The sequence below is a fragment of the Danio rerio genome, chromosome 4, assembly GCF_052040795.2.
Source record: "Danio rerio strain M-AB ecotype USA chromosome 4, GRCz13ab, whole genome shotgun sequence".
NCBI lineage: Eukaryota > Metazoa > Chordata > Actinopteri > Cypriniformes > Danionidae > Danio > Danio rerio.
Window position 1 is genome coordinate 1,789,954 of NC_141024.2, and position 26,125 is coordinate 1,816,078.

At 33.9% G+C, this 26,125-nt stretch overlaps 1 protein-coding gene across 10 annotated transcripts in view; it reads right to left on the bottom strand.

The window, feature by feature from the left end:
• Nucleotides 1-17,194, bottom strand: part of tulp3 (TUB like protein 3) — a 29,525-nt gene extending 12,331 nt beyond the window's left edge. For 4 of the 10 annotated variants that reach the window (XR_015942152.1, XR_015482330.2, XR_015942153.1 and 1 more), the window contains exons 1-3: nucleotides 17,096-17,194; nucleotides 6,127-6,168; nucleotides 2,191-2,242 (exon numbers count right to left, since the gene is read on the bottom strand). Coding sequence is in view for 3 of the 10 variants with exons in the window: in XM_087247763.2 (XP_087103889.1) it covers nucleotides 2,191-2,242; nucleotides 6,127-6,168; nucleotides 17,096-17,112 (111 nt within the window). In the remaining 7 variants the exon portion in view is untranslated. Of the gene's footprint in view, nucleotides 1-354; nucleotides 527-2,190; nucleotides 2,243-6,126; nucleotides 6,169-7,904; nucleotides 7,967-17,095 lie in introns of those variants that run through there. The other 6 variants (XR_015942154.1, XR_015482332.2, XR_015942155.1 and 3 more) reach the window with 2 other exon arrangements.
• Nucleotides 17,195-26,125: the final 8,931 nt, after the last annotated feature.

Consider the following 26,125-nt stretch of genomic DNA (forward strand, 5'->3'; position numbering starts at 1 on the left):
TAAAATAAAAATGACAATGTAAAAATAAAGTCTAATTCAAAACATTAATATCATAACAGTAAACAAAAATACCAAAATGATTCTTCAGTTATTATATGAGCATCTTATACTGAAACATTTTCTTTAAGCTCTGTTTGTTTATGGTACTTCACAGTATAGATAACTTCAATATGGTAATAAATAAAAAAAAAAAACTATATGCTTTAATAAAAAGTAGGGAAATAACCTACTTTAACAGAAATAAACGCACCGATAGCACAGGAAGTGAAGAGTAACATCAGTATCAGGAGCACATGTGCAGAAAACAAACACACAGCACAAACACACAATACTATCTTGAAAAAAAAAACTCACAGAATGCTGGAGAAAGCGACACACACTCGCTAAAATCATCTTCACAGCAGCTGAAGCCAGCAGTGTGTGTTTGTGTGTGTGTGTGTGTGAAAAAGAAAACCGGCATCAAATGGATCGAAACGACAGAAAACAGCAGACAGGAAGAGAAATGAGGCCGAAAACAATGAGCCTTAATTCAGATGTGGGCAGAGGGCGGAGCTTTCACACAGGAAACCGCATCATAAATTACTTTCGTCCTGGAAATACACACCGAAATCAAAACATTTCACAATATCGTACATATTTTATATAATGCTTTCACTAAGAATGCATCAGGGCAAATTTGTGCATGAAATATGCGTACAAAAACTTTCACAAACAAATCGAGATGACATTTTTGAAGTCATGTAAATTACTTGTAAATTGAAGTCGAATTTATTGCAAACTGTCACCTCTCAGCAAAAAGGGTTGCTGGTTCGAGCCTCGGCTGGGTCATTTGGCATTTCTGTGTGGAGTTTGCATGTTTTTGTTGGCGTGGGTTTCCTCCGAGTGCTCCGGTTTTCTCCAAAGTCCAAACACACGCGCTATAGGGGAATTGATCAACTAAATTGGCCATAGTGTATGAGTGTGTGTGAATGAGTGTGTGTGGATGTTTCCCAGTACTGGGTTGCAGCTGGAAGGGCATCCTCTGCATAAATTCATTCTGTTGTGGCGACCCCTAATAAATAAAGAGACTAAGCAGAAGAAAAATGAATGAATAAACTGAGCCTATGACAAGACTGACGAAAGGAAGTGTTGTTTGGACAGCCCTTATATGGAGATGTTGTGGGCGTGTTTTATGCAAATGTAAAACCTCTAACACAATACCGCTTATTTAGAGTACAAACACAAGAATGACCTCTAGACATAATTTAAATTTTTATTGTATTAATATTGATAATCTACACAATTATTAGTGATGGAGACCCATTTATCGCGGATTAATGAGAATTAATGCATTGTGATTTACTGTGTTGTGATGTCTGTATGTGTGTTTTGACCCATTATTGTGTACTGTTGTGTTTTTTGCAGGATACTAGTATTCAGCTTGAAGTGCATTTTAAAGGCTAAACTAGATTATAATTAAGTTTACTAGCCACGTTTGGTTATTCAGGCAAGCTATTGGATAACAGTGGTTTGTTTCGAAGACTATAGAAAAAATATTTCTCAAGGTGTCTAATAATGTTGACCTGATCAGTTTTTAATATTAATAAAATAAATAAGACTTCCTTCATGAGAAAAATATTATAGGTAATACTGTGAATAAAGTCTGTTAAAGATCACAAAAATATGTAAATTTCAGAAATGGGCGAATATTTGTATCTTCAACTATGCGTGTATATATTTGTAATTCTAATGGTTGAATAAAAAAATCACATGTATTTTTGTATATTGATGAAATATATAATGTACATAAAATATTAAATCTGTGAAATCCAAACAAAAAAAAATTAGTATATGACGTGTTTCACATATAAAAAAACAAATATTTCAATACTTATTTCACAGATATAAATATTTAAGTATTTATTTAATTTATGCATATATGTGAAACACATCTGTGAAATACAAACATAAAATAGTATATTGCATGTGTGTTCCGCATATAATGCCTCATGTTTTATTTCTATACGGGGTTTTAATATTGATATCTATCATTGAGGATTATTGTGTCTTTTTAATATTCTGACACATGTTATTTTTTACTGTGGTCTGACATTTCATTGTGTTTCTGACTATTTGTTATCTATTATTGTGTTGTTATTTCACTGTTTGCAGGTGTTCTTTAATATTTTGTTGTGCGTATAAGTGTCTCACCTGTTTCTCCAGTTTCTGCTGCCTGAGGTTCAGGCTGTCGTCCTCCAGTGAGCTGCAACACACCAACACAACATTACAATCTCATTTACAGGACAACACACACCTCTATCATCTCCTTCAACAGATAATCTCAACACCTGATAGACGGGGTGTTACTTAGTGTCTGCTTTAGTACCTGAAGTTAAAAGTGTAAAAAGAACAAGTGTAGACTGGGTGCCACATTGATTTATTAATTTTTTCTTTGGCTTAGTCCTTTATTTATCAGAGGTTGCCACAGCGGAATGAACCACCAACTATTCTAGCATGTATTTTACGCAGCGGATACCTTCCAGCTGCAACCTAGTACTGGAAAACACCCATACACTCTCACATTCATATACATACACTATGGACAATTTAGTTTCTTCAACTCATCTATAGCGCATGTGTTTGGACTGTGGGGGAAACCGGAGCACCCGGAGGAAACCCACGCCAACACGGGGAGAACATGCAAACTCCACACAGAAATATCAACTGGCCCAGCTAGGACTCAAACCAGCGACCTTCTTGCAGTGAGGCAAGTGACAGTGCTAACCGCTGAGCCACCGTGCCACCCTGGGTGCCAAAATATGGGTTAAAAAATAAGTGCAGAAATGAATAGAAATTGAAAAGCAACTAATCAGTGTTATCTAATTTCATTTAGTATACAAAACAATTATGAGTGTATGGTTTTAATTTGTTCTCATGATGTATTTAAACCCTAATGTCATTTTCATATTCATTTATTTATGTTTTTTTTTTTTTCATTTCCACAATTTCTGGATTTCTGTGTTCCTGTGTTTGTCTTTTTTGTGTACCCAATGTGGAAAACCTTAATCTGTATTAGGCCTGCACGATAAAATTGCAATATTTTTAAATTCTGCAATATATATACTGTGATATGAACACAATTTCACTAGATGAGCTGAATAACTATTTGGAAAGAATTGATAATATTAGATTGATTAGGATGATTCTGTATAGGGGTGCATCAAATATAATAAACGATCTACAGGCATAGAGAAATTCAATAAAATAAATATACTAATTAAATAAACAGCGTTTTATTGTTTTCCGAGAACTCAAACCTTATTCAAGTATACAGTAATTGAACAATCAAATGAAAAATAATACTGCTTAGTCTTCGTTTTACAAACAATTCAATAAAAGTAATCATTATTAATTTGTCAAAGTTAAATTTTCTTATGCCTGAATGTATTTAAATCCCTCACACAGTCGCAACCGTCAAAAAACACTTGTGAAATGATCAATTATAATCCAGACTCAACATTGTGTATACTCGCAATGTGACTATTGCGAATGATCACACTGCGATATCGATGCTGAAACATTTTATTGTGCAGCCCTAATCTGTATGTACATTTGGAAACTGCAATAAAAAACTACAAATTATATAATAATAATAATAATAATAATAATAATAATAATAATAACTAAATAAACTAGCTTTATTAAGATTTTACAAAATTCTGGTTCAAAGCATTTCATTTTATTTATTTATTTATTTATTTATTTATTTATTTTTATTATTTATCTTATTTTATTTTAAGTGCTACTACAACCATGATGATGCTGCGATGAGTCCATATCCCAACTTTAAAACCAAACACACTGCACTGCGAGTGTTTGCTCTGCCATCAGTCATTGTGTTGCCAGGCGACCGAGAGACACCCAAACGAAAGAAAATCAATTCCACACAAACATCCTCACATACACACATCTATATGAATATGTGTCTAAAAATACACACACCCACACATGAAAATCCTCACGCTGCAGAGACTGGGAAAACATTTCAAACCCGCGTTAACGGCAACTCAACTCAACTCAATTTTATTTCTAGAGCACTTTCAATCAGCCACAATGGGTACCAAAGTGCTGTAAATAAAACACAAAATACATGCACACAAGCAAATAACAAAATACATAAACTCACAACACATGACTAAAAGCTAAAGAAAATAAGTGTGTTTTCAGTGACTCCAAAGTAAGGAGATGTTCTTAAGGAGAAAGAAGAAAGATGATACTTTTATTTTTACTAGCATATATTGCTAAATATGTGGTAACACTTTCAAATAAGGTTGTGTTAGTGTATTTATGAACGAAAAATAAATTAGCAAAGCTGTTTATTGTTAGTTCTTGTTAACAGAAAGTGCATTAACTAATGTTAACAATCCTGAATTTGCTGTACAAGTATTTCTCATTATTAGTTGATTTTTAATAAATTTATCCACCAACATTAACTAATGAAACCTTATTTTAAAGTGTGACCAAACAATCTTTGCTGGCATATATTACAGGGCGTCTCTCCTTTTTAAAATTATTTTACCACCTGTTTTAATCATTTTAATTCTTTGTTGTTTGTATTTCTGTGATTGTTTTATGATTCTCTTAATCATCTTGTTTAATTAAAGCACTTTGCGTTGCTATTGTGTATGAAATGTGCTATATAAATAAACTTTGCCTTCCATCGGCTAAATAAAAAGTGCTAATGTGACCTCTTATTTTATGTAAAATCCGGCATTTTCACCTTATCTAGATGAATCTGGATCTGGATTTGTGTAAATGAGATAATTAATGTGATTGGAGGATGGTGGTGGTGGTGATTTGCATTTAAAATAAAGTAGGATATTATAATATATAATTATTTAAATAATAATGAATAAATAAAAAAGTATTTATATTGATTATACTTTATTTAACAATATAAAGGTGTTTTAAACAGTTTGTATTTTTAGAAAGGCATATTAATTATCTAACAAGTAACAATTCTACCATGCATATGTTTATATTTCTCAAAATATTAATATCGCTCTCAGTATCCAAGTCCTTGTTTAATGTTTTTTTAACAAACTGCTTTACATGCATGTGCTTCACAATATATTTATATATATATATATATATGTGTGTGTGTGTGTGTGTATATATATATATATATATATATATATATATATAAACACATACACATATAAAAGAATAAAAGATACATAAAATAATATATAAAAGAAACACTTTTATCATGACTTTATTCGCACCATATATTAAACCATTCTTCTATGCATATGTTTACTTTTAATTATTTAACTTTAATTATTAAGAGACAATCATCGATATCATGTTACAATACAAAAGAAAACATCTAGCTAGTTTCACAAAGGCTTTAGTAGCATTTTATAAATACAAGTTTAATAATAATAACAACATCATTTAAAAAAAATAAAATAAGTGTTTTACAATTTAAAAAATGTAATTAAATTAAATTAAAAAAAATAAAACAAAGCTTGTTTACCCAAAAAGTCTAGAATACAAAGGACTTTTACTTTTGAATGAGGAAAAGTTTAACTGTCAAGATGGCGAATGAAGCCCCGCCTTCTAGTAAAGGATCCAATCAGCAATCGCTATATGGCAAATAAAGCCCGCCTTCTAGTACAGGAACCAATCAGCGATCGCTATCCAATGACAATTTTACTGGGGAGGGGCTCGGACCAGACGTGTGTTTCTGCAGATTTTGTGTGATATGAACATTTAGAAATGAAACTCAATAGACAGTTGTTGTTTTATTTTATTGGTTATTTGTAATATGGAATGTAATCGTAAGCTTGGCAAGTCATTTTGGAGAATTTGATGTTTCCCCAATCAAACAGAATGATCGAGCATATTGGCCTGAGAGGTGTTTTAAAGATGGCTGCCGAGTGAAATGACTTGCCTTAAAGGGACTTTGCTTTATCTAATTTAAAATTCCGCTTTTGAGCTCTAATAATTTCAGCAACTAAAGCAACCACATAGTAACAGCCTTGCAACTCCTCAGAACACATTAGCAACCTCACAGCAATGTCAGATTATTATATATAGCATCGCTGCACTGCACAAATAAACCTGTGTTTGTAGCGATTTTACCTGGTCATGACTGTGGACGCGAAGCTGGAAGAACTGGAGGGTCTTTGTTTCCATGGTGGTAACAGGCAGACACATAGAAGAAAAATAGAAACTCAAGGTCAGTGATGATGATTGTGAGCTCATTTGGCAGCTGTCTGTACACACACACACACACACACACACACCTGAATGAATGTTTCATGCTTGCAGTCTGACTGAGTTTAAATGACACAAGCTGCCTGATGTGACACCTGTGTAACCATGGTTACCAACATCAACAAGAAACACCCTCTTACACTCTAACAGGTGAACTCAGAATCAGACAGGAAGTAAAAGCAGCAATAATGCAGAGTTGAGTGAGCAATGATGAGCGGAAAATACACTCTCAGCAGATCTGAACATCTCAGGGGTGTTCAGAATACACCATCAAGCAGAGGAAACAGCTATCTATTCATCTATACATAAATACATCCAGCCATCCTCCCATAAATGCTTCTATACATCCATTCACTCATACTATATTTTCATCCATTCATCCAATATTCACACCTATTCATTCATTCATTTTCCTTTGACTTAGTCCCTTTATTCATCAGGGTTCGCCACAATGGAATAAACAGCCAACTTATCCAGCATATATGTTTTACAGAGCTGATGCCATTCCAGCTGCAACCCAACAGTGGGAATATTTCCATCCATCCAATATTCCATCCATACTATATTTTCATCAATCCATCCAATATTTCCATTTATCCATACTATATTTCCATCCCTCCAACCAATATTTCCATCTATACATCCATCCAGCCATCCATCCACCAATGCTACATTTCCATCCATCTATACTGTTTTCCATCTATCCATCCGTCCATCCATTCTACATTTCCATTTATCCATCCATCCATCTAATATTTCCATCTATCCATACCATATTTCCATCCATCCATCCATCCACACCAATACTACATTTCCATCCATCCATACTGTTTAAATCTATCCAGCCCTAATATATTTCCATCCATCCACAAATACTACATTTCCATCCATCATCCATACTACTTCCTATACATCCAGTATTTCCATCCATGTATCCATCTATCCATCCACACCAATACTACATTTCCATCCATCCATACTGTTTCCATCCATCCATCCCTAACATATTTCCATCCATCATCCATATCATTTTCCATACATCCAGTATTTCCATCCATTTATCCATCTATCCATCCATACTATATTTCAAGTAATCCATTTATACTATATTTTCATCTATCCATATTGTTTCCATCCATCTATCCATCCCTAATATATTTCCATCCATCATCCATACTATTTTCCATTTCCATCCATTTATCATCCATCCATAATAGATTTTAATTAATCCATTCACACTATATTTCCGTTCATCCATTTATACTGTTTTCCATCCATCCATCCATGCTATATTTCCATCCATCAATTCATCCATGCAACATTTTCATCAATCCATCCTATAGTTACATCCATCCAGCCATACTATACTGGCATCCATCCATACGCATATGCATTATGAATAGATATATTCTTCATTCTGCATTATATGTAAACAGCAGAGACACTGTTTAGGAAACTAAACCCACTGTGAACTTAATGACCGCAAACACACCTCGCAAAAACACACAACAGAGCGTCCTCAGGTGAATTAAGGCTTCACACACCTCGATATGAAACACAAACACATCCTGAGAAAATTTCAACTCGCCCCGAGTCCTTTAAACGTTAAACCTCAGCTTTGTCTGGTGTTTGTGTGTGTGTACCTGTACGACCAGCGGCTGTAAGAAGGCTGAGAAGAGCTCTTCACCGTCTCCATGTCGAGTGTGTGTGTATGTGTGTGTGCAAGGATGTCTCTACCTGTGTGGAGGTCATGAGGGAACAGACGTATGACAGCCGCAGGTGAGCCCGAGGGCTGCTGCCAGTCACTATGGCAACAACACCCCACAGACGCCCTTTGAAAAGCAGGACACTAGTGAAACCCAGGGCAGGCCTCTGAAGTCTGAAACCCACCAGAATAAAACCACACATACTTCTACACGCCTGTCATTAATGCAAGAATTACAGTTATGTTGATTAAAGTCAAATTTTAGTTTGACTTGATTGTTTTTTTTTTTTTGTCTTAAAATTGTCTAAACCGGAAGATCTACCTTCCAGCAGACTTCAGATGCAACCCTGACCAAACACAACTGTCTGTAATCATGTGCTGCTTTGTGTCTTAATTATTTGGTTAAGGTGTGTTTGATCAGGGATGGAGCTGTATTAAGGTAGATCTCCAGGAACAGGGTTGGTTTTCCCTTGCTATAAACTGAATATTCACAAATCTAAAGGACTGTACTGCATGTTTGTAGTAACTAAATTAATTTTATTTTCATATTTATCAATCAATCCATCACTGAATCAATCAATTTTAGGTAAAAAGTACTGTATCACAACCAAAGTGCTTTTTAACAGTAACATGAATTAATCAACAAAACTTTAAAACAAAAAAAATATTCTTTAAACAATTTTAATATGTCTATATAACAAAAAAAGAGCCTTAGTGATATCAATATATTAACAGCTTTTCTTGGTCAACAAACCATTAACTAAAACTTTTAGCTCAATAAACTGCAAATTTGATGCGTATTAATATTTATTACACTAAAGTAGAATACGTTCATACTTTATAAATACTAATAAGCAGCCAATTTCTTAATACTAGGAATGTAATAAGGCGCAAGTTAATAGTACAAATTGTGTTAGCCTTTTCCCAATTGTTTTGGCTTGTCATATGATATATGATTTATGACTAGGATTTATTAAATTTTTTCTTGATGTGATCAATTTGGGCTGTGCGATACATCTAAATCTAATGGCCAACGTAATTTTAAACATTGCGATTAGCTAATCGCAAGAGGCTGTGATATAAAATATATATGCATTATTCAATTTTCCCCGCCCAGAGCAAATGCATGACTACCGTCAGTGTGTGACAGTCTTACTAGCCAATTGAGTGAGCCCACTATCATTCTGCTCAATCAGATTTGCGCAACCGAACCATGTGGAACGCTCACAATAAAAAACAAAAAAGACACACAGGAAAGCGTGGACAATTGGAATGATGGCGTCTGCTGCTTCAGAAGCATTAACAGACTAATAATATCAGAAAAACAGGACATCGGGAATAATACAGGAATATTTTGGTTTCAAAGTCAAAGACACCAAACAAAACCAGGTCATTTTTAAGAGCTGTAGCAGAATTGTTGCCACTGCTTACAGATTACTGACCTGAAGCTTGAATACAAAATTAAATCTCAAATCAAATCGCAATTGCAATATCTGTCAGAAAAGTTGCAATTAGATATTTTCCCCAAATCACACAAGCCTATTTTGCACTCTGACAGATTAAATGATTAGTTTACCCAAAAAAATTTAATCTGCCATTAATTACTCACCCTCAGTCCCCCCCAGACTTTCTAAACACAAATAAAGATATTTTAGCCAAAATCTGAAAGCTCTATGACCCTCCATTGACAGCAGGGGTCATGAATTGCTGAAAGTCTAGAAGAGGATTCAAACGAAGCTGCAAGAACAATTTTATGCATCAAAAAACCCCATCAAAAATCACTTTGTTCGCTTTTACCTTGTACATCAAGTTAGGATCTATATGTTTACTATGGGTGATACAATGCATGTTATTAAAGTTTTTGGTGATGTAACGACGGGGAGGAAGTGACAGATACAACAGAGGTAAGATCCAATATGCAGGTTTATTCAGCATCAGGCAAGCAATGGTCAAATCAGGTACAAACAGGTATGTGCAGGCAAATCCTAAATCGTAGTCGTAAATCAGGCAACAGGTCACAAGGCAGGCGGCTAAACAGGAGAACAGGGAATACAGGGCTAAGGTCTAACACGGAGAAAACAAGACAGGGAAACGCGTTGTAATGTCACAATAAGTAAACAAGACTCGGCAAACTGGATGGGTGCAAGAGTGGCTTATGAATGGTGTGTATTCAGTTTCTGACAGGGTTCAGCTGGTGAGTGTAATCAAGCTGGATGAATGAGCAGGCGTGCGTTTTTGGGAGAAGTGCATGTATGAATATGTGTCCTGGGAAATGCGGAAGTGTAGTCCTGGTGTTCGTGTGAGAACCAGCGATCTGTGGAGAGCGATCGCTGGTTGTGTGACAGGTGAACAATAGTGTTCGTAGCTTCGTATGATTACAGCTGAACCACTAAGTCACATAGACTGTTTCGACAATATTTTTGGTTCCTTTTTTGGACATCTAGGGACACTTGTTGTCTATGGAGGATGAGGGAGCTCTCAGATTTTATCTAAAATATCTTCATTTGTGTTCAGAAGATGAACAAATGTCTCAGGGGATTGGAACGACATAATGGAGTGATTAAAAACTGAAAATTAAATTTAGGGTGAACTAACCCTTTTAATAATAGTTTTTTTTTTTGGTTGGACCCAACATTTATAACCAGTCTGATCACCTGTAAATATGAATGTGTTCATGTAAACAAGCTGTTTCTGCTGTTTAATATCAATCAATGGTGTTTTTGGAAAGTTTTAAAGAACTTCTGAAACTCTTTTTTTTTTTTAAAAGAAGCAAAGTTTATATTTTAATGAGTGATGAAAATAAAGCAGAGTGCTGTGTACATGGGTTTGGCAAGCCACCGTCTGCTATGTAAATGATTATAAATGTAAACACAAAGTGCAATCGTCTCATCTGCAGCGTGTCATTTCCTCTTACGTCTCTGATAATGATGCCAATCTCAAACTACGCCGTACTTCCACATTCATCTAATGGCCACCGAACAGACCATAATTGCGCCGTAATGACTCTCTCAGACACATTCATCAGGTCTGCGAATGGATGGACCATTTTCGGGCTTTATGATTGAACTTCTTAAAAATGCACGCAATGATATGCTAAGCCAAGCCAGCTGCGTTCATAAAGGAGACAGACATGTGCAAACACATAAATAACACGCCAACATGCATGCAAACAAGAACACAACTAATGCACTCTGGTAACATTCACACCTAAATTTCCCAAAATAAAAGCTTTTAAGACATATATTTTGTGCTTTAAGCCAGGTCATTTGATAAAATATGCTTCTATAAAAGCCAAACCAGTGTGATTTGAACTTTCCTTAATCTCAAAGCAAATCCACCAATTACAGAACTCACAGAAACTCTGAAACAGAAATCACAGTAAATAAGTTCTACTTCTACCCCATAAAGCAATGCAAAAAAACTAAATAGCAAATTTGTAACCTTAAAAAAATAAATAAATATAGATTAATAATGTTAATATAACATAAATAAACATTTAAAAAATAAACATGAAAATAATTATAAATAACTATATTTCTGAAGCACTTATGAAAGCATTAACCAAACAACTCTGGATATTTATAAATATAGCCCACAATTAAGTTAATTAACGTTTTAATAATGAAACTTTATTATATAAAGCTATAATAGTATCATGTTGTACTGTTATTTCCAATTGCATTATTTGCAATGCCTCATGGGATGTGTAGTTCACTTACTTGAAACTAAGTCTTGTACATTTATCTTTAAAATGTTTGTGGCTTACATTATATGGTACAAAATGGTTTGTTTCAAGGCTTTAAATTCCTTTGAAGTGAATATAAATGAGGACTTCAGATGCTATTTGAATTTTCTAACCATAAAAATCCCATTAGGTTCAGTAATTTCACTTTTTATGGCAAATAATATGTCCTTTTAATTGCCTTACTAAACAAAAACATAGCAGGTTTTTGTATTTGAACTCAATTTCCATCCATCCTATATTTCCACATCCCTAATATATTTGCATCCATCTATCGATACTGTTTTTCCTCCATTCAATACTTCCATCCATTTATCCACACTATATTTCCATTATTCCATTTATACTATACTTCCATCTATCCATACCAGATTTTCATCATTCCATTTATATTATTTTCCATCCATCCCTACTATATGTTCATCCATATATCCATCCATCCATCCATCCATCCATCCAACATTTTCACCCATTCATACTAATTTATTTAAAAAGCCACTCTTTAATTCAGTTCTTCACATGAATCACAAATCATTCTGTCAATGCAAATGTTGGGACTGAACCACTGCGCTTCAGATAAAACAATCCCAACAGATCACAGTGATCTAGACTTCAACCCATCCAAAACAACAGACCCTTAACAAACTTACAGAATAAACTATGACCTGAACATGCATTTACATTATAGTAGATCTTAATGGGATAGTTCAACCAAAAATTAACATTTACTCACCATTTACTCAATCTCAACTGGTTACAAACCTTTATGATTTTCTGTTGAATGCAAAAAATGATATTTTGATGAAAGCTTAAAACCTGTAACCCTTAATTTCCATAGTAGGAAAACAAATAAATTCTATGGAAGTCAGCTTTTCAGCTTTCTTTAAAAATATATTACTTTGTGTTCACCATTGAAAGAGAAAGTCATAAGATTTTAAATAAGTAAAAGGGACAGTAGATGACAGTACACTGAAATTTTTAGGTGAACTATCCCTTAAGTAAACTGCATCCGCTGTTCCCAGAAGATGTATAACAAACAAAAGCTGCAGATAAAACCAAACCACGGCCTTGTGCATCAGACAAAACCACACTGAATTCCAGCTCGCAGCATCGTGGGAGAGGAAGGAGTGAGCATTTTCTAAACGGACAGAGCTGCTCGTGTTTAGAGGACAAAACATGAAACTGAGAGCAGATGTCGATTATTTTGAGTTCTGCCAACACATCGGACTGAGGGCCTACTCACACTATGCCATCCGTACCGTGCCCAGGCCCGTTTCCCGGATCGTTTGAGAAGTGTGAGTGCGCTGAATCGGGCTCAAGCACGGTTCACTTGGCCGGCCCTGGCCCGGTTGGAAGAGGTGTGCCTGAGCGCGGTACACTTGGGCTTTGGCGCGGTACGCTTGTGTGTGAGCGCGAAACGCGCCAAAGCCCGAAACCGAAAGCGAGACGTGACTTTTAAGGGACTGTTTCATATGGATTTATTAATCATTCTTACTGTTCAGTGATCGCAAACTGCCTTAGTTTATTAAAGACGCAAACTCCTCACAGCACGCCAGCTGCGCGCCTTCAGCAGACCTCCTCATTCCTGCAGCACGAGAGCTTTGATTGTTTATGAGCGCCAAAAGTGGCGGATCTGTTCGGTAAAATATCTGACTGCGTGTCCCCGCATCCCTAAGGACTGTTTGGCGAAATATTTGACTGCATGTCACTGCATAACAAACGACTGAAACGATATAACTAGAGAAATCTCCACTGTGCTGCTGAGTGAGAGAGCGTATGGCAAGCCGTTTTAACATTTAAACCTTGTTCTGACTATCCATAAATATATTTAGAGATATAATTATATATTTTGACAAGTCATTATTATAATTCGACTTGTCAGAATGACAATTAGAGATATCTGCAATTACAATTGTACTAGTACGAAATCAGATTGGAGATATCTGCAAATATATTATGACTAGTCATATTCCTCCATTGACTTCCATTGAAAAATATTTGCAGATATCTCTGAGTTTTGACTCGTCAAAAATCCAATTCAAGATATCTACAACTGTAATTCGACTATTAGTAAATTAATTAGAGATATCTTCAAATATATTTGTAAATATCTCTAAATATGATGAATTAAAGACATCTCCAAATGTATTATGACTAGTAAAAACTCAGAGATATCTCTAATTACAATTGTGACTAGTCAAAACTCATTTAGAGATATCTGCAAATATTTTTCAATGGAAGTCAATGGAGGAATATGACTAGTCAGTCATAATATATTTGCAGATATCTCCAATCTGATTTCGTACTAGTACAATTGTAATTGCAGATATCTCTAATTGTTATTCTGACTAGTCGAATTATAATTATGACTAATCAAAATATAATTAGAGATATCTCGAAATATATTTATGGAGTCAGAACAAAGATTTAAATGCTAAAAAGGCTTGCCATAGAGAGCGCTTTTGAACAGCGCAGCAGCGATGACGTAAGCGTGCCGAGGCCCGATATGGTGTGAGCGCGGGCCGTCGGGGGAGACGGGAGGGGGGACAAGCGTGCTTTGGCCCGGTTCGCGGCAACTGTACCTAATGTGAGTACGGCCTGAGAGTCAAGGACGAAGAGCTGCACCACTTTCTCACAGCTGTCCCAACAGATTCATCACTCTAATTAATGATTATAACGAGAGCCTGTCTAATTAATCACTACATATGATCAGCATCAACTGTAAAGAAGCAATCGCAAAATGATGTCAATACCAATTTATATTTATGAAGTAATTGTGAATCTAAAATGGGTATTACATGCAGTCTATTTCAATCATTTAAATACCTTTCGAGAAAATAAAAGGCCAAAATATTTCTGCAATAATGTTACATCATCAAACAGTGTAAGAGATGTATTTATGTACAAATTATACAACATATTTATTCTGCACTCTGCATTCCATCCATACGATCTTTACATCCATCCATCCATCCATCCAATATTTCCACCCATTCATACTATACTTCCAACCATTCATCCATCCAATATTTCCACCCATTCATACTATATTTTGTAATCATCCATCCCATATTTTAACCCATTCATACTCTACTTCTAATCATCTATCGGTTCATCCATACAATATTTCCATCCCTTTATATTATACTTCCAACCACCCATTCATCCAATATTTCCACTCATTCATACTATACTTCTTATCATCCATCCCATATTTCACCCTTTTATACTATCTTTCCAACCATCCATCCATCTATCCATCCAATACTTCCACCCATTCATACTATACTTCTAATCATCCATCTCATATTTCAACCCATTCATATTATACTTAAAACCATCCATCCATCCAATACTTTAACCCATTCATACTATACTTACAACCATTCATCCATACATCCAATATTTCAACCCATTCATACTATACTTACAACCATCCATCCATCCATCCATCCATCCAATATTTCAATCCATTCATACTATACTTACAACCATCCATCCATCCATCCATCCATCCATCCAATATTTCAATCCATTCATACTATACTTACAACCATCCATCCATCCATCCATCCATCCAATATTTCAATCCATTCATACTATACTTACAACCATTCATCCATCCATCCATTCAATATTTCCACCCATTCATACTATACTTACAACCATTCATCCATCCATCCATCCATCCATCCAGTATTTCAACCCATTCTGACTATTCTTCTAATTATCCATCCAATATGTCCATCCATCAATTTAAGCATACATACATCCATCCATCCAATATTTCCATGCATTTGTACTATATTCGTCAAAACTAATATCAAACATATTATATTTATTAAATCATACTAAATTCAATGGTATTTTTAAATAAGTAAAAGTGAATGATGATTTGAAGAAAATAAAATTCATACTGTATGACAATCCATAGTGGCTTTCTTCTGTAAATCAGACTAAGAATGCATGTCATTTTCTTTTCTTTTTGCTTAGGAAAAAAACAACAACAAACATAAAACATATATGGGAAACAAAGATAAAGCTGTCAGCTGATATAACAGGCATATTACTGACCTACAAATGACATCACATGAAACGACTAACACGGCTTTATGTACGTCACAATAACAACTTACGGCAGTAGGACTCTTTGAAATCTTTGATCCAAAAAGGCATATTAGTTACTGGCATACTACAAATGACAAGTAACACTGTTTTATTGATCATATGTAGGTCACAGTAACAGTTTTTCAGCTGTTAGATTTTTTTACCCAAAAAGATGTCATTTTTTCAGATTTACAGTTAAGTATTTAAGTATGTGTAATTACATAAGTATAATGTCATAAAGAAAGTGGGATTTTCATCTGTTTTACCTGTGATTTCTTTTTGCACAGAATTAATAACAACTAAAGACATAATATGTATGGGAAAGAAAGTTAAAGCAGTATTATAACGTAACAAGCATATTAGTAACTGGCATACTTTAATTGACATCATATGAAACAAGTAGTAACACTGTTTTATTGATAAATATGTATGTCATAGTTACGACATTCGGCTGTTGGACTCTTTGAGATCTTTCTTCAGAAAAAAATGGCATCTTTTTAGATTTACAGTTAAGTATTTGGCCATCATGTGTAATTATATAACAAATATAATGTCATAGACAGAGCATGATGCTCATTTGTTTTCCCTACACCACATTAAACCAATCAGACTGCATTTATTTACACACTGTAATTCATTCTTCTGTAAATTAGATTAAGAATGTTTGTCATTTGGTTAAATTTTGTTTAGAAAAAACAACAACAAACATAAAACGTATATGGGGAACAAAGATAAAGCTGTGTTATGACGTAACATAGCATCTCACTGACATACAAATGACATCACAGAAAACTAGTAACACTGTTTTACTGATAATATTAACGTCATTGTCTTTGAGATGCCAAGATGTCATTTTTTTATTATTCACATTTAAGCATTTGGCCATAATGTATAACTATGTAATAGCAATAAAGTCAAATAGATCTGAATTCCCTGCTAAAACCATCCAGCTAACGTTAACTGCTACCGTTACACCCCGTTAAACCCAACAGACCACATTCATTCACTCTCTGCCGCTCTATTCTCCCTCTCTTCTCCATAATTCAGATGTTTAATGTGTGTTTGTGGTGTTTGTTCGCAGTCTGTGTGTGTTGTGTTTTGTTTTTAGCTTTGGCTGATGTTACAGCGCGCATGAAACGCAACAGGACCCGCCGAGAAAACCCAGCAAAGTTACGAAACAGGCGATTGTTAAGCACAAATCCCCGTGCATCCCGCGTTTCCCATACGGCCGTCACTTTTGGATCGTTTCTGAGAATTGTGTTTCCATCGGTGTGTCTTACCTGCTGTAGTAACTCATGTTTATCCGCCGTTGCTATGGATCCCTCCGAGGCTGCAGCGTCGCGTCCCTGTGCGCAAAACCCGCAGCCACCATGACGAGCACGCGCAAGCGCACATGCTCAGGTCATGTTTGTTGCTAGAAGGGATACAGCTGTGGCCGGAAGTTAATGAGAAATGTTTATATTATTTTCTACAAAACAGCTGCATTTTAAACCACGGCGAATGGCTCGTTTTGAAAAGCAATGTGAAAAGTAACACATCCCACGTGACAGAGCTTTCTATTCGCCTTCACTTTTCGCTGCGCTTTTTCAAGATAAACCAATCACGGTCGTTTCTGTTGAGCCTGCAGTCATTGCAGATGTAACGCAATAAATAAATATATATATATATAAATATATATATGTGTGTGTGTTTTTTTCCTGACATAATGATAAGTGTACGTTTTTCCCAAGGACTGATTTTGATTTAATTACTTTATTTTTATTGGAAATACAATCCTCATTTTACTGTTGTGTTGCCTATTAACGCTGCTTAATTATACAGTATATCCCAATGACATTAAAAATGTCTTTAATAATGATAGTACAAACAGTACTGGCTTTAATAGAAACTGAATCAGTCCGTGTTTGTCTCTACTACTAATCTTTTATTGGAGTCCTAATAGAATATAAACCCAAATACTACATAAACCATTCAGATGTTCTGGTTTTAATTGTTAATCATCGATGGTTTTTTAATGAAATATCACAAATAGTACTGTGTGATGTTTGCGCCACCTTTTGGTGACTTTTAACATATACTTCCGATGTAATTCTACCCTAAAATCTCTACTAGATGGCAGTAGAGTGTTTTATTCTTTGATTCAAACTTTAAGTAATGCAGTTGAAAGCATCTTTTACGTGTGCTTTCATCTGTTTGGTAAACATGTTATAAACCACGCGATGAGTCAGGCGAATAATTAGTCAGTGTGAGAATCTGCAGAAAAAATAAATTATATGATTTATTTATTAATATTTTTTATTATGTGAACGTCCAGCTTGTTCATTGATTTGAAGTTGTTTTGTTTTATGCCTCTATGTGACAGAAAGCGAAATGTGTGATATTTGTGTATGGTAGGAGGGGTCCAATTTTGCTGCATGTAAAAGTGTATATGACAAATAAAGGCCTCGTTATTATATTATATTATATTATATTATATTATATTATATTATATTATATTATATTATATTATATTATATTAAATTATATTATATTATATTATATTATATTATATTATATTAAATTATATTATTTTAAATTATATTATATTATATTATATTATATTATATTATATTATATTATATTATATTATATTATATTATATTATTTTATATTATATTATATTATATTATATTATATTAATTATTTTATATTATATTATATTTTTTTAATATTATATTATTTTATATTATATTATATTATAATATATTATATTATATTATTTTATATTTTATTATATTATATTATTATTTAATTATATTATTTTATATTATTTTATATTATATTATACTATATTATATTATATTATATTATATTATATTATATTATATTATATTATATTATATTATATTATATTATATTATATTACATTGCATTACATTACATTACATTATATTATATTATATTATATTATATTTAATTATATTATATTATATTATATTAAATTACATTACATTACATTACATTATATTATATTATATTATATTATATTATATTATATTATATTATATTATATTATATTATATTATATTATTTAATATTATATATAGCGCAGTAGGTAGTGCTGTCACCTCACAGCAAGAAGGTCGCTGGGTCGCTGGTTCGAGTCTCGGCTCAGTTGGCGTCTCTGTGTGGAGTTTGCATGTTCTCCCTGCGTTCGCGTGGGTTTCCTCCGGGTGCTCCGGTTTCCCCCACAGTCCAAAAACAATGCTTTACAGGTGAATTGGGTAGGCTAAATTGTCCGTAGTGTATAAGTGTGTGTGTGAATGTGTTTATATAATATAATATAATATAATATAATATAATATAATATAATATTATATTATATTATATTATATTATATTATATTATATTATATTATATTATATTATATTATATTATATTATATTATATTACATTATATATGCTGCACTATTCTTAAGTCATCAAAATAAACTAAATTCAAAATCATTTTTGGAATGAATTACACTAAATTCAGAGATATTTTACATAGCATGTAAAAAACATAAGTAAATGATGATTTAAAGCATAGGGGCAAAGTATAAATATTTTTGTGCTAATTATGTTGCACTTAATGACAGTCTATAGTGGTTTTCCTCTATAAACTAGTTTATGAATGTATGATTTTTTTACCTGTTGTTCTCAGAAAAAACAACATCAATCATGAAACGCACATGGGCAACAAAATAAAGCTGTAATATGATGCATATCAGCCTATTACAGACATACAAATGACATCACAGGAGACAAACAGTGTTTTATTGATAATATGTAAGACACAGTAACAGCTTTCGGCTGTTGATATATATCATGTAATTACATAAAAAGTATAATGTGAAACATCATAGAACATTGTTTCTCAACCATATTCCTAAGGGCCACCAGCACTGCATGTTTTGGATGTCTCCATTGTCTGTCACACCCATAACTGGTCTGTGAGTCTCTGCTAATGAGCTGCTGATCTGAATCAGGTGTGTTTGGTTAAGGAAAATATGCAGAAACACTGGAACGTGGTTGAGAAACACTGCAAAACACAGTTAAACATCACTTTAAAAATGTTTAACATCACAGTAGGATTAATAACTGTGTCTTCATGTGTGTCATAAAGCACTTTGTTTTCAAACTCCAGAAAACAGCTTTTCACAACATTGTCGAGCAGCACCTGAGTACACACATTAGATGAAAAATAGCCCAAAATATCCTCACGCACGCAGGGGGGATTGAGACGGGGGTCAGGCGAGTCTGCATCTACAGCCATTCGAACATGAGAGAAGAAACATGAAGGAAAACACAGCTGCTCGTCATCTGACCGATACACTGGACATACAGCAGATTATTTACACAGATCAGCTCGATCAAACGACACAAACACATCCAGCCTCTGCAAACAAACACAATCTGATGAAAAAAAAAGACGAAGAAAAACACTTTGGGAACATCATGATGCTTTCATGTGCACATTTTCAGATTGACAAACACAGATATACCCAGCGGATATTGGGGAAAGTTAAAAGTAAAAGAGCTAAGGAGTTGTGCACAATGAAAATAATGACTCATTGGATTTACTACATTTCTTGAGGTAAGTGGCTGCAAACAATTTACATTTGCTGGATTTAAACAAGCAAATCAGGTTAAACATTAATGCATTTAAATTGTGTGTTAAAATTCAGCCCATAAACATTGTTTGCAACCATTTATTCATTAATTTTCTTTTCGGCTCTTTATTATTATGGGGTCGCCACAGCGGAATGAACTGCTAACTTATCCAGCATATGTTTTCTGCAGCAGATGCCCTTTCAGCTACAACCCATCACTGGGAAGCATCCATACACACTCATTTACACACATACATACGGACAACTTAGCTTACCCAATTCATTTGATTCAATTGATTTGTTTTATTTCAGCTAGAATAAAAGCAGTTACTAATTTTTTTAACACCATTTTTTAGGACAAAATTATCAGCCCCTTTAAGCTATATATATATTTTTGGTAGTCTACAGAACAAACCATCATTATACAATGACTTGCCTATTCACATTAAGCTGTATGAAGTGTCTTGAAAAATATCTAGTCAAACATTATTTACTGTCATCAAGGCAAATATATAATAAATCAGAGATGAGAGATAAGTTCTTAAAATAATTATCTTTAGAAATGTGTTAAATAAATCTGCTCTCCGTTAAACAGAAATAGGGGGAAAAAATAAACAGGGCGGCTAATAATTCAGAAGGGCTAAAAATTCTGACTTTAACTGTAAATGAGTTATACAGTATACGCTTTTCACACTTATCTGACTGTGTGATGGTCCTGGAGTCAGGCCTCTCAATTGACAATCAGATCTGCTAGATCTCTGTGTAAACAAACATTAAACGCTAACTAAACGGCACCATTGCAATATTTGGTCCTACTTTACATTAAGTGTCCTTAACTACGATGTACTTACATCAAAAAATTAATACAATGTACTTACTGTGTTTATAACGTATTTGAGAACACTTGTGGTGCTTTTGAGTTGGGATAGAGGTTGGGTTATGGACAGGTTTGGTGGTATGGGTAGGTTTAAGGGTGGGTTAAGGTGTAAGAGATGGTCAACAGTGTATTTACAAATGTAATTACAAAAGTTAATTACAGATGTAATTACATACATGTATTTAATCAAGCATAAGTATACAGTACATACATGTATTTACACAATAAGTACATTGTAATGAACTATTAATTTCTGTGTAAGTACATTTTAGTTAAGGCCACTTAATGTAAAGTAGGACCCAATATTTTATAAAGGTATAATACATTTGGTTTTAAAAATATTGTTAATATGTCTCTTATTAAAATGGTTTATAAATGTGTAAGTCATCTTGCACCACTTTTAACCTTGGAAAGTTGTAAAGAGTGACTTTAATTAACATTTTTATAGTGTGCAGTGCTAAATTGTCTGGGTTGGTGTTGTATATTACGCTACAAACACCTTGTAATGAACTGCGGCACATATTTTTTATACTATTTCAAAGTAAAATGTTAAAGTGTTAAACTGTTAAAAAAGTTTCATTTTCAACACTTGTAAATCACACAATATGGAAACTGTTTATTAACATATATTTTTAAAGTATCCTTCAAACCGAATAAATGTTATACTGCACTGTCCCTGTTAATTAAACAGAAATAACAATATATCTCAAGAAGACACTCATGTCCTCTGTGATGGAGAATAATGATGGACTGAAGCTGTTTTTTGCACTAAAGATGTTTTCTTCAGGTCCAGAAACGATGCTCCAGCTGTAAGATCTGCAGGTGTGTGTGTGTGTGTGTGTGTGTGTGTGTTTGCTTCTTGTTTTATTGGGGCACTGGAACAGAAAAACAAGTGTGCAGACATCTGTGTGTTTGTGTGTGTGCGTGGAGGAGATGCCCTGGCTGCTGTTGACACAGATGGACACAAAACATGGAGACAAAACACACACACAATATCATTTACTGATGAATTCCTATAGCTAACAGTTTTAGGTTTGATGAAAACATTGAGTTTTTAGACAATGTTTAAAGGATTTTATTATATAGTTTTATTATATAGTTACTCTGTGTTTATTACACTGAAAAAAATAACATATTTTGTTATTCATGTTTTTATTTTTCTCATTTTTTCATTTATTTCTGCTTTTAAATTGTATCATCTGATCTTGATATTTCTTTCAACAACTTTTAACCTTGAAAAGTTTGTAAAAAGTGTCTTTTATTGACATTTTTAATAGTTTAAAGTGCTATATTGTCTGGGTTGGTGTTGTATATTAAGCTACAAACAGCTTGTAACAAACTGCCAGTGCATGTACTGTTATTTTACAGACTAATTTCCTATATATCTTAAAATCAAATCCTTTTAAACTACTAAAATGTCAATAAAAGTCACTTTGCTAAACTGTGGAGTTGACATTTCAACATCATAAGTGGACAGAGCAGAGATCAACATCCCATAATGCAGTTCAAAACTGTACTGGTCTAATAATAACTAATTAATACTGATAGCAACAATCATTTCAGGATGAATATTATCATAATAACTCAAATCAAATAAATCATTAATTCATATTAATTCATAGAATAACCAAAAAGAGAAGAAAGGCAGTTGCACTTATTTATTTCATTCTTTAATTCTTTGTTTATAGGTTTTAATGAACATACAAACAAAAACAAACAAAAACAAAGACAAGGATATCAGTAGACACAAGTATAGCAGCAGAAGTCAGAAAAATAAATAAAAAATGGATAAATAAATAATTTAAAAAATAAACAGAATACAAAAATCACAATAAACAAATAAGGCTCTGCTGTGATTGAGTACACAGTTATTATGAAAACACATCAGAGGTGGTCAGAGAGTCACAGGTTCATTAGAGGCATCCATATATTTTGAAAGACATCTCCTTTGTTACTAAAGAGGTATGTATATTGCTCCAAGAGCATTGCTTCCTTCAAGAGTTGTGTGAACAGTTGACATGTTGGAGGCCTTTGTTGAATCCAGTTGAGCAAAATGCATTTTTTTGCTGGATAGGAAATAATGCAAAGTCTTTTTAAATTATTTTAACTAACTACAAACAAACTGTAGTAACAATTTGATAAGACTGAACAATAATCATCACGGTGGCACAGTGAGTAGCACGATTGCCTCACAGCAAGAAGGTCGCTGGTTCAAGCCCAGGCTAAATTGTTCGTAGTGTATGTGTGTGAATGAGAGTATATGGGTGTTTCCCTGTACTGGGTTGCAGCTGGTAGGGCATAAAATATATGCTGGATAAGTTGGTGGTTCATTCATTCAGTATGATTAATATGGAGGGCTGGTGTCCTGCTGAGTTTAGCTCCAACTTGCTTCAACACACCTGCCAGGAAGTTTCTAGTATATATAGTAAGCTTGATTATCTGGTTCAGGTGTGTTTGATTAGGGTTGGAGCTAAACTCTCCAGGACACTGGCCCTCCAGGACCGAGGACCCTGGCTTAGACCCTTTATTCATTAGGGGTCGCCACCACAGAATGAACCGCCAACTTATCCAGCATAATTACACAGCTGCAACCCAGTACTGGGAAACACCCATACACGTTCACATTCTCACACTCACTCATACACTATGGCCAATTGAGTTCATCAATTCCCCAATAGTGCATGAGTTTGGACTGTGGGGGAAACCGGAGCACCCGGAGGAAACCCACGCCAACACGGGAAGAACATGCAAACTCCACACAGAAATGCCAACTGACCCAGCTGGGACTCAAACCAGCGACCTTCTTACTGTGAGGTGACAGTGTTAACCACTGAGCCACTGTGTCGCCCCAAAGCCTAAACATTAATCTTTAAATAGTCATTTATACAGTGTAATGGTAATATGTTGAAGAAATAATGTCCATCGTGTCATGTGGCCACAAAAACAAGTTTGTGTTTCTCATCAGGATGTGTTCTGTCTTTCTGTGTGTTGTTGATAAAGCAAAATGACTGGCTTTTAACTAAATAATTAGTTTTTTCTGTTCCCAGCAGAGGAAACTAACATAATGAAGAGCATGAGGCAGATATATTGTATCATATATTTTTAAAGATTATCTGAAAGTGTGTTGCTGAAAGCCACGTTTTGTCTCACATAATTGTCCGATTCTTCTGCTCCGTTGATGTCTTTATAGTCAACATGCAGGTTATATAATGGCTTATGTAACATATTTAGGGAGAGCTTCTGAGAGCTGATTTGGTCTGATGGTCACAGAGGACCTGCCATTAACAAAACCTCATTAAGAAACGCCACGTGAACATCAGCATGGGAAGCTCATTACGGGCTTCAAAAGACTACATCAAGCTCTGACAGAACAGGAAACATGAACTTGTTATGCACAGCATGCTAGTAAACATGCTAGCTCAAGTTTAAAATACTTTAAAACATGCTAGCAATGTGTTAAAACATTTTAGGTATGCTGGAAAACATGCTAGCAACATATTAACCATATTAAAACTTGTTATTTAATGCTAACAGCATGCTAAAGAATGTTAGGCACATTAAAACAAGCCAGAAACATGCTAGCAACAGGTTAATTCCAATTTTTAAACATGTTAAAACATGCTGGCCATGTGGTAAAACATTCTAGTTATGTTACAAACATACTAACTCATGTCAGCAATGTGTTAACCATGCTAACAAACATGCTAAATAATGTTCATCATGTTAAAACAAGCAAGAAACATGCTAGCAGCATGCCAATTCTTGTTAAAAACATGTTTAAACATGCTTGCCATGTAGTAAGACATTTTAGGTACGCTGGATAACATGCCAGCAATGTGATAACCATTCTAAAACTTGTTAATTCATGCTAATAACATGCTAAAGAATGTTAGTCATGTTAAAACAAACAAGAAAAGTGCTAGCCACATGTTAATTCCAATTTAAAACATGCTGGTCATGTGTTAAAACATTTTAGTTATGTTACAAACGACTTGCTAAATAATGTTCATCATGTTAAATCTAGCAAGAAACATGCTAGCAATATATGAATTAGGTTTAAAACAATTTATAACATGCTATCCATGTGCTAAAACATTTTAGTTATGTTGCAAACATGCTTAGTTTAGCTAGCAATGTGTTCTCCCAGCTAACAACATGTTAAAGAATGTCAATCATGTTAAAACGAGCAAGAAACATGCTAGCAACATCCTAATTCTTTGCAAAACCATGTTGAAACATGCTTGCTATGTAGTAAAATATTTAGGTATGCTGAAAAGATGCCAATTCAACCCATTAACCATACTAAATCTTGCTTATTGATGCTAACAACATGCTAAAGAATATTAGTTGTGTTAAAACAAACAAGAAACATTACATCAGCATGTTAATTCCTGTTAAAAAAAACATGTGGAACATGTGGTAAAACATTTTAGATATGCTAAAAACATGCTAATTCATCCTAGCAAAGTCTTAACCAAACTAAAATTAGCTAATTGATGCTAACAGAATGATAAAGACTGTTAATCATGTCAAAACAAGCAAAAAAAATGCTATCAACATGCTAATTCTTTTTAAAAGCGTGTAAAAACATGTTAGCTATTTAATGTAAATATACATATATAAGTTATGCTAACAACATGTTACATAAGAAACATCCTAGCAACATACTGCATATACTGTATAGCATTACCTATAAACTCACAGACTGCAATAAAAAAATACTGTGGTATAGTTTAGTTTTTACAACAGTAAAATGTGGTGCATTGTAGTACAACAGCTCAATTCAAGTACTTTACAATAGT